The sequence below is a fragment of the Rhinoderma darwinii genome, chromosome 3, assembly GCF_050947455.1.
Source record: "Rhinoderma darwinii isolate aRhiDar2 chromosome 3, aRhiDar2.hap1, whole genome shotgun sequence".
In the NCBI taxonomy this organism is placed as follows: domain Eukaryota; kingdom Metazoa; phylum Chordata; class Amphibia; order Anura; family Rhinodermatidae; genus Rhinoderma; species Rhinoderma darwinii.
In genome coordinates, this window is record NC_134689.1 from 24,719,038 (window position 1) to 24,728,957 (window position 9,920).

General features: G+C 42.9%; 2 protein-coding genes across 3 annotated transcripts in view; both read left to right on the top strand.

Moving 5' to 3' along the window:
• Positions 1-2,739, top strand: part of CCDC69 (coiled-coil domain containing 69) — a 44,402-nt gene extending 41,663 nt beyond the window's left edge. For both annotated transcript variants that reach the window (XM_075859890.1, XM_075859891.1), the window contains 2 exons: positions 1,289-1,386; positions 2,312-2,739. In XM_075859890.1, the coding sequence (XP_075716005.1) occupies positions 1,289-1,386; positions 2,312-2,486 (273 nt within the window). In that variant the 3' untranslated portion in view covers positions 2,487-2,739. The remainder of the gene's footprint in view (positions 1-1,288; positions 1,387-2,311) is intronic.
• A 6,490-nt stretch (positions 2,740-9,229) lies between these two features.
• Positions 9,230-9,619, top strand: LOC142750298 (histone H2A-like). The gene has a single exon (XM_075859291.1). It carries the CDS (start codon positions 9,230-9,232, stop codon positions 9,617-9,619), a length of 390 nt encoding a protein of 129 aa, XP_075715406.1.
• Positions 9,620-9,920: the final 301 nt, after the last annotated feature.

Below are 9,920 nucleotides of genomic sequence, written 5' to 3' on the forward strand. Positions count from 1 at the left end.
ACTGTCCTAAAACAGCCGTGTCTACTGACGGACTGAAGGGAACTTGTAGGGAATGACCTGATTTATATTCGGCTCATTCCTTATCTAAGAACCATTTCCAATAATGGGGGTATTTATAAAAAAGGGTTATTTATTTCTATAATTCTATATTCTGGTCTAGATTTGTTGTCTGCTTTTCCTGCCCCCATACTGAACATCCGAGGCTGAAATCCATTTGCGGTCCCTAATGTAAAACGACTGCCAAGGAACCGCAGGGGACCCGGTTTGTGAAATGCTGCCAAAGATTGTGCTGCACCCCCCCCCCCCACCTTATACAGTTGTGTGACCCAAGATTTTTGCTTGGAGGGGGGACTGAATTAAAATTGACTGTAAATTCCAAAGTCCATAATGTTCTATAAATGAAATATTACTGGGCCCCTTTAATTGATGAATTGTCTTGCATACAACGGTTCCTCTTACCCTAAGAGTATCAACTTGGATTATTTGCACACACACTATTTACGTCCGTAATTGACGGACGTATTTCGGCCGCAAGTACCGGACCGAACTCAGTGCAGGGAGCCGGGCTCCTAGCATCATAGTTATGTACGACGCTAGGAGTCCCTGCCTCGCTGCGGGACAACTGTCCCGTACTGTAATCATGTTTACAGTACGGGACAGTTGTCCTGCAGCGAAGCAGGGACTCCTAGCATCGTACATAACTATGATGCTAGGAGCCCGGCTCCTTGCACTGTGTTCGGTCCGGTACTTGCGGCCGAAATACGTCCGTCAATTACGGACGTAATTAGTGTGTGTGCACATACCCTTAGACTTCATTTAAACCGTAATGCTGCTGCACACGTGGCTGAAGTCACCCAAAGTTAGATCACCGTGGAGATTTATAGTTATCGAAGTTCGGTTTAGTTGAACATGGGGGGGGGTCCGGGTCTGGCTACCGTAAAAGGACACTAAATTGCGGTCTGAATGAGGTACAAGGTTGGACTGGCCCACCAGAGGATCGCCTGACAGGCCCAGGTTCTGACCCATAGGTCCAGCAGAAGATAACCCCGTTTGTGGCCAATCATCTGCTGCTAGGAACAATTCTTACAGAACCTCCTATTAATGATATTACCCTCTGTGTAATGATACCAGCCCAGTATAGGATGTGGCGATAAGTGGACGTGAACATGTTCTATATAGAAGGGGGGGGGGGGGGTACGCCGTCAGCATTATTTCTTCTGGTGGACCCCCGGACCCCAGTCTATCCCTGGTTATAAGTCCTAAATCCTATGTGTTGTTCTTATGGCAGATGGAGAGAATCCTTTCACTGGAGAAGAAAGTGAAGATGCTCCAGCAGGAGAATGAAGCTCTTCAAGATCGGACGCAGAAGCACTCCACCATTTCAGTGTGAGTTCTGCATTGAATGGCGCCATTACTAGATTTTTGACATGTCTGTTTTAGTAAATTCTTGCCTGCCTTATATAATTAAACTATCTTCACATCTGCGTCGGAGCCTCCATCACAAATTCTGTCATTTGACGGGTAGCATACCACAGCACGCAGCACTATTTAGCCCGTCAAAGCGCCGTACACCACAACAAAACTCGACAGATCCCATTGTAAGTCACGGGGTCCATCGTGTGACTGATCTGTCACCAGCTTGAATTCCATTTTTTGCTCTTATGACAGAACAGAAAAATGAAACACACAATTGTGAAGTCTGCATTGCGCCGTCCCTCTGTTATTCCTCCTGGATATTCACTCTAATGAACCAAGTTTCACAGATCTCTGTACTTTCTATGAAGACACAACTGATTTATTTATGGGTTTTTTAACATTTCTACATTGATGTATGCAGCTTGGCAGATGAGCTGTATACACAGATCAGTGCTATATATATGTGATCAACTTTTAACTCTTCAGGTACTCATTCTAAATACATTAATAAATCTTCGCTCGCTGTAATCCCCTGCCCGCCATGATAAACGTCTGGCTGTCTGCCGCCACTATTTGTGAAGCTATTGGATTTGTACAACTGTTGAAAAATCTCTATGCAATGAGCTCCCCCTAGTGGCAGCTGCAGGAAAACGCTATGAAGCAGGAGAAGCAGTTCAGTGCTGGGCCCCTTTCTCACCACGGGCCCCCTAGTGGTCACTCGGTCAGCCTCTATAATAGGTCCACCACTGCCTCTGCTTCTAATCTTGTGAAATTCTACATTTAATGCAGTTCTGTGCTGGATTATCAGACTTTATGGAATAATGGATGCCGGATTAAAGGAATTTCACATGTAATTATGTTATGAATGAATCCGGTCTTCTCCATTATGTTGCAGGTGTTTGACTGAGGAGCTATTGAGTACCAAAGCCACCCTAGAGAAGGAAATACAGCTCAGGGAACAGCTTCAACATGATAAAGAACAGCATGTGTACCGGGCAGTCAGCGCAGATGGATCCCTGCCGTTCTCATTGTCTATATCCTCACCGGACGTGGCTGTTTTGGTATCTTAGACCAAAGACTATTGAAAATGATGGACAAATTGTTCAAGCATTGTTTTATACTGAGGAGATGAACTATTCTCATCATCTTTTTTATTTATTGCTTTTAATTATTAAATCAATAAGCCCAGTTCTTGTTATTGGTGTCAATGACTAAACTAGAGCGTCACTCCCTCTACTACTCGTAATCATCCGTCTTGTTGTAATTCACAGTTACTAATCTGGAACGAAGAACACAACTCTCAATAAACGCACTATATTTCTACTTCGTTTCTTTTCTTCTTGTTGTTGTGACCGCCAGATATAACATTGCTTATAACTTGCTATTTAAAGTGGACCTGTCACCTGCCCAAAAAACTGCAGTTGAAATCTGTTCGATTGCAGACGCCTCGTAGATTCTGATGCTTTTTTTTTCTTCTTCTAGCCCCCACCATTCTTGAGATATCGGGGCCGTTAGTTCCAGTGTCTGATATGCAAATGAGGCCTTTGACTGTCAAGTGGGCGGTTACCACTTATCAAGTGACAGTCAAAGACCTTATTTGCATATTGGGCACCAAAACTAACGGCACTGATATCTCGGCAATGGTGGGGGCTAGAAGAAAAAAAAATAAAAAGCGGCAGAATCAGTAAGGTGCCTGGAGTTTTTTGGGCAGGTGACCGGTTCTATTTAAAGGGGACCTGTCACCTCTCCTGACATGTCTGTTTTAGTAAATACTTGTATTCCTCATAAAATAACGATTCTGGAGCCTCTTTTCTTAGAACTCTGCATTGTATCGTTCCTCTGTTATATTTCGTAGCGATTTATGAATGGATTGAAAACTGGATGTTACCAGTTGGGGGTGTGTCCCTACACAGACTGACAATGCCCAATCAATGCTGACTGAGAAGAGACACGCCCCTTTGACAAGCGGACTGGTAACACCCACTTGTCAATTTATTAATAAACTTCTAGGAGTAACAGCGGAACGGCACATCACAGTTCTAAGAAGAGACGCTCCAGAATTGGGAATTTATTGGGAATACAAGTATTCACTAAAAATTTTCACTTTTGTTTCTTTCTCCCCACCTTTCAAAAGCTATAATTTTCTTATTTTTCCGTCTATATCGCCATATGAGGGCTTGTTTTTTGCGGAACAAGTTGTAGTTTTTCATAGCACCATTTATTGTACCGCATAATGTACTGGGAAGCTGAAAGATAAATATTTGTGGGGTGAAATGGGCAAAAAAACGATTACGTCATGTTTTGGGGGGTTTTGTTTTTACGGCGTCCATCAGGCGGTAAAAACGACGTATTCACCTTATTCTACAGGTTGATACGATTATGGCGATACCAAATTTATATGTTTTGTTTTATGTTTTACCATTTTAAAAAAAATAAAACCATTTGCTAAATTAAAAAAAACTTTTGTGTCGCCATGTTCGGAGAGCCATAACTTTTTTATGTTCCCATCAATTTAGCGATGTGAGGGCTTAAGTTTTGCGGCGTGAGCTGTAGTTTTCACCGATACCATTTTGGGGTATATGCGACTTTTTGATCATTTTCTATTTCATTTTTTTGGAGCGCTAAGGTGACCAAAAAACAGCAATTTGCGTGTTTTATATATATATATTTTTTACAGCATTCACCGAGCGGGTTAAACAATGCTATATTGTGATAGTTCAGACTTTTACGGACGGGGCGATACCAGTTATGTTAACTTTTATTTTTTATAACATGTGAAAAGGTTTTTTTTAAACTTTTAATATTTTATTGTTTTTGGAACATAAAAATCTTTATTTAACTGTTTTTTACTTTTTTATTAGTCCCCCTAGGAGACTTGAAGCAGTGATTGTTGGATTGCTTGCATGATCTACTGAAATACTAATGTATTGCAGTATATCGTGATTCTGACAGTCTCCTTTGAAGCCCTGCCGGCCCTTGTTCGGCCCCCAGGCTACCATAGCAACCGTTGTAAACGGCCAATCGTGCCGCGGGGGGGGGGGGCGTGATCGCGAGTTTGAGGGGGCCCCCCTGATTCTAGCACTTTAAATGCTGCAGTCGCGATTGATTGCGGCATTTAAGATGTTAATCGGGCGGTATCAAAGTGAACTTTGATTCCGCTCATTGCAGGGAGGTGTCGGCTGCGTGTAACAGCCGTCGTCCGCTGTGTATGGAGCGAGCTCAGCCCGTGAGCTCGCTCCATACTTCCCCTTGACCCTCATCACGTACAGTTAGGCTGGGTTCACACTACCTATTTTCAGGCGTAAACGAGGCGTATTATGCCTCGTTTTATGCCTGAAAATAGGGCTACAATACGTCGGCAAGCATCTGCCCATTCATTTGAATGGGTTTGCCGACGTATTGTGCAGACGACCTGTAATTTACGCGTCGTCATTTGACAGCTGTCAAACGACGACGCGTAAATTGACTGCCTCGGCAAAGAAGTGCAGGACACTTCTTTGCAACGTAATTTGAGCTGTTCTTCATTGAACTCAATGAAGAGCAGCTCAAGATATACGAGCGTCACAGACGCCTCGTATATTACGAGGAGGAGCATTTACGGCTGAAACGACGCAGCTGTTTTCTCCTGAAAACAGTCTGTCATTTCAGCCGTAAAAGCCTCTCATCGTGTGCACATACCCTTACGGTTAACCTATACGTATCTCCAGGTTAGACCATCAATATCTGATTGGTGGGGGTCTTATTCTCAACACCTTCGTCTATCAGCTGTTTGAAGAGGCCGTGGCGCTCTAGTGAGCACTGCATCCCCATGATTCCTTACACTGCTCCATACTGTACAATGACGTCACACTCGTAGCAACAGAGCGGAGTATTACAGCCTGAAAAATGGAGGAATAGCTTCTTCTTTTTTCCATTCCCCTACAAAAAAATAAGAAAAGTCAATCAAAGATGTCATAAATGTCAGATAGATGCGGGTCCCACCTCCGGGACCCGCACCTATCTCTAGAACGGGACCCCCTAAACCCTGTTCTAGCTTTTTCCGGCCTCACGGCCACTTCCTCCAAATAAAAAATAAATGACGACTCTGTGAATGCAGCGACATAAAACCGAAAAAAATCCCTGTAGTTCTTAACGCCAAAATAGACTCGACAGGGAGGGGAGCATGAACTTTATCCTGTTTAATAATTATATTATCTCCCTCACCACTTCACCCATATGTGTGCTAAAATCTTAATTGGACACATTTACTAACACAATTGTATCCAGTCTAGACAATGCTCTGTGAGCTACACAGCCTGGACCCCAGACCGATACATTGTAGCAAACTACCAGAGAGATTTGTGCTACTGATGTATTTAGCTCATAGGGTATTGTCCACACTGAACTCAATTGTATCCACTTCTCAGCTGAGAGCAGGACAAGGTATGTATGAGTTTGCAGCCTTTGAATGTAAACAAGAGTGTTCCCATTCACTGACAATGAAGATGGTGAAGAATTGAAACACAAAGGGGCAGATTTACTAATACCATCTTGGTTTTTTTTCGGGTCCCCTGAAGAACCCCATTAAATTCAGACAGCTATCAATTAGACTAGATGCACCAAATTTATCATAGCGGCTCATGCTGGATGATAAATGTCACGCACTTCTGTCTAACGTTATACCACCGCTTGGCTGACACTGTAGACCACTTTGTTGCGCCACAATTTTGGTGCAATTTGGCTCATCTCAAGACGCCCCCTGTCCCGATAGGCAAGCCCCCATTGCTGGGCAAGTCGCATACATCTGTTTTTAACGTATTTCAATGATAAATGTGTCTTAAATGGTTCTTTTTCCCAAAAAGTTGGCGCAACAGGCTAGTATTATGATGCAACACCAATAGTAAAGTATAAAAAGCTGTGTTGTAGGGAAATAAATAAATGTCTGCATTTTTAGAAATCAAGAGGACTGCAGGACAGTGTGATGTATAACTTCCGATTTAACTCCGTTCCTTTGAATAGAGATGTCGCCCTCTCCTTCCTGTCGCCTTAGGCACAGGCTTCCTGGTAATAACAGCAGATATGAAGGGGTCTCTGAAGTTGGACTTCGGGCAATAAGATGATCACCGATCCAACTTTAATTAGAAAATTTGTTGACTTCATGAGTTTACCCTTTAATAGCAGCATCGCTAGCTTTCCTTCTTCACACTGCTGTACAGAGAAACTTTTGAACAGGATCCAGGACTTGTTCCCTTCCCCAGACAGAGACTCTGAACATTGTGAGGCACCACTAGGGGGAGCTTGCTTCCTGTTATACATAGAACTCAGTAATAACAAAGTATGCAGGAAGCTTCTAAGCTCCCCCTAGTGGCAGCTGCATACAGCCAGCATGTTGTATTTTAAAGGGAAGGTGTCACGGATTATTTTTTTTAATATAAATTAGCTTTTAGTATGTTATTAAAATAAATTTTATTTATTTGTGTTTTTGTGTTGTACTTTTTTCTTACTTTTACTTCACTAGGAGGGCTGCCATTTTTTTTTTCCATCTCTGTATGTGTCGATTAGCGACCCATACAGAGATGGAACACAGCACATACATCCCCATAGAGAATGCGAACGGGAGCCGTTCCATTCACTGTAGTGTACGCCGTCTGTGTGGGAACGGCGCATGCACCGCTCCCACACAGTCCAGAAGGAAGGTCTTCGGCAGAGCGACATCCGGCGCCATTTTCATGTGGACCGGAAGCCGTGGCCGGACAGTAAGATGACTTCTTCTGGTCGCGGCTTCCGGACTTATGTTCCAGGCAGCGAAGACGCGAGGAGTAGGATCGGAGGCAGCAGCGGCGGCAGGAGCAGGTACGTTATGTTTGTGTATGTGATGTGTGTATTATTTTCGTGTTATACTGTCTGATTACCACTGTATCTAATCCTCCTACACTGTGTGCCGCCATTTTCTGAGCGAATGCACAGTGTAGGAGGATTAGAAGATTCAACCACCTCCTTCTCCTGGCACTAGTCAGGATAAGGGAGGGGGGATTGTGTGAGCTCCCTAGAGCGTGTGTGTCTACACCAAATTTGCAGCATAAAGCAATGAGGTTGCTTTACCACATTGCAATGCTGCAATTTTGGGAATTGCTCCCTCTAGTGACCAGCACATTGAAATGTTATAAATAAGAATCTAATTTATAATTAAAAAAATTAAAACAATGTTTAATCACTTAAATACTAACTGTTTCACTGAAAAAATAAAAATTAATTTCTAGCGACACATTCCCTTTAAATCCATATCTACGGAGCTCTGTGTCATGAAAACGGAGCTCTGACCGCCATAAAGATATAGTAAAAAATTAATCTGCACAGAATTTTAGACCTAAACGTGTCCGGAGATGTTTGTTTTAGTAAATACTGGCATTCGCAATAAAATAACAATTCGGGAGCATCTTTGCTTAGAATTCTGTACTGTGCCGTACCTCTGTAATTCTTCCTGGAAAAGTATGAATAATTGAAAACTGGGTATTTTGATTCCCCTTGCCATTGGAGCGTGTCAAAACAGACATGTCAGGAGAGCTTATAACTCTATTTAACCCCTTCCTGCACTTGGACGTATTATTAATCCATATTGCAGTGTGTGGGCTGTAAAATAGAGAGAGTTCTGATTCCTGCCATTTTCAATAGTGACTGGGGCTCCCTCTGTCACTCCCTTGGTTCCATGCAGCCGGGGCTCTAACAATGGCCCCCAGGCCTGCCATTACTATATGCCTATTAGGTATGCCAAAGCATTATGGAAGCGATCAATAGATCACATTGTGAAGTCCCCCATTGTGCAAAAGTATTACAAAAATACACAATCGTAACAACCATATAATGAAGTTAACATGTTATTCATGCTGCACGGTAAAAAATAAACGGCAGAATAGTTTTTTTGGAACTGCTTTTTTTTTCCCATTCCCCCAAAATGTACGCCATTTACTTGTCACCATGCGGTATGAATAACACGTTAACATTATTATTCGGGTCGTTTCGTTTGAGGAATTTTTTTTATACTTTTGCACAATAAGTGGTGTAATAGCAGGTGTTACGTTGCAGCATAATTTGCGTGAATTTCAGTCATAAATTATGGTAAATCTGTGAGTCTGCTGAGGCCTCATCGCGCCCCTGAAACCATGATAGTGAGGGACATGGAGGGAAAGAGATAAATGTCTCCATTTATAGAAATCAAGAAGACTGCAGGACAATGTGATGTATATTTTCTTATTTATCCCCATTCCTGTCTGTGAGTTCTTTATACTGAATGTGTCTGAACCCCATGAGGTAAAACACTTTGTATTTACTGATTTGGATTTGAATAGAAATCCATATCCGATTGTACGTGGCGGCTCTAGTTTGATTTATAGGATTTGAGTGAATTCTGGTGTCCAGTTATAGCTTTTGTTTTACTAAGAAAAGTTAAAGTTAAGGAGCAGGATGGTGGATAACATACAGGACTGAAGGGTCAGGAGGTAAAAAACTGGACATCTCCTGCTGTTTGTGATGTCCTCAAGCTAAATTGAATTTCCACCAATCAGAGGGCAGCACTACTGGTCATTTAAATGAAGCAAATTAAACATCTCTTTCTAACTGTAATATTATAAATCTGACTTGGAATTCCACCAATCAGAAAGCAGCACCACCCAGAAGAGCCAATTAGAACCACCCCTGAGGTAATAGTCAGGCTGACTGTGAGGTAATCACTTGGAATTGCACCAGAGAGCAGCACTGGGTATAAATAGCAGCCGCCGCCTGCTCTGTTCATTCTGGATTATTGTTTTATGCAGTAGTCCTTTTGTTTCTTGTGAACATGTCAGAAAGAGAAAGTCTGAGAGGAAAGAGAAGAGCCACAGCCAGGAGCAGAACATCCAGGGCTGGCCTGAAGTTTCCAGTTGGCCGTATACACCGCATTCTGAGGAAACGGAATTATGGCAGACGCTTCAGTTCTGATGCTCCAGTGTTCCTGGCCGCTGTAATGGAGTATATGACTGCAGAGATCCTGGTTGGCGCCGGCATCGCAGCCCTACGTCGTAATAGCTGCCGCATTACACCTCGTCACCTACAGCTGGCAATGCATCGAGATGTGGAGCTGGACGAGCTGCTTAAAAATGTCATCGTAGCGCAGGGGGGCATCGTGCCCAAGATCCAGGCCGAGCCCCGCTGGTACGTCCAGATAAACCAACGCTCTCCAGGCATCTAAAAGCCTCTCTTATTGACCCAAAGGCCCTTTTAAGGGCCACCCACATGTACTAAAGAGCAGATACCTGTGTTATTATGTGTGTGTTATTAAGACTATTGTCTGCGTGTGTGTGTGTGTGTGTGTGTGTGTGTGTGTGTGTGTGTGTGTGTGTGTGTGTGTGTGTGAGTGTGTGTGTGTGTTATCATGTGTGTATTTTTGTGTGTGTCTTTTTATGTTTTTTATTATGTGTATTTGTATGTGTGTGTTATTGTGTGTGTGTGTGTGTGTGTGTGTGTGTGTGTGTGTGTGTGTATTATTATGT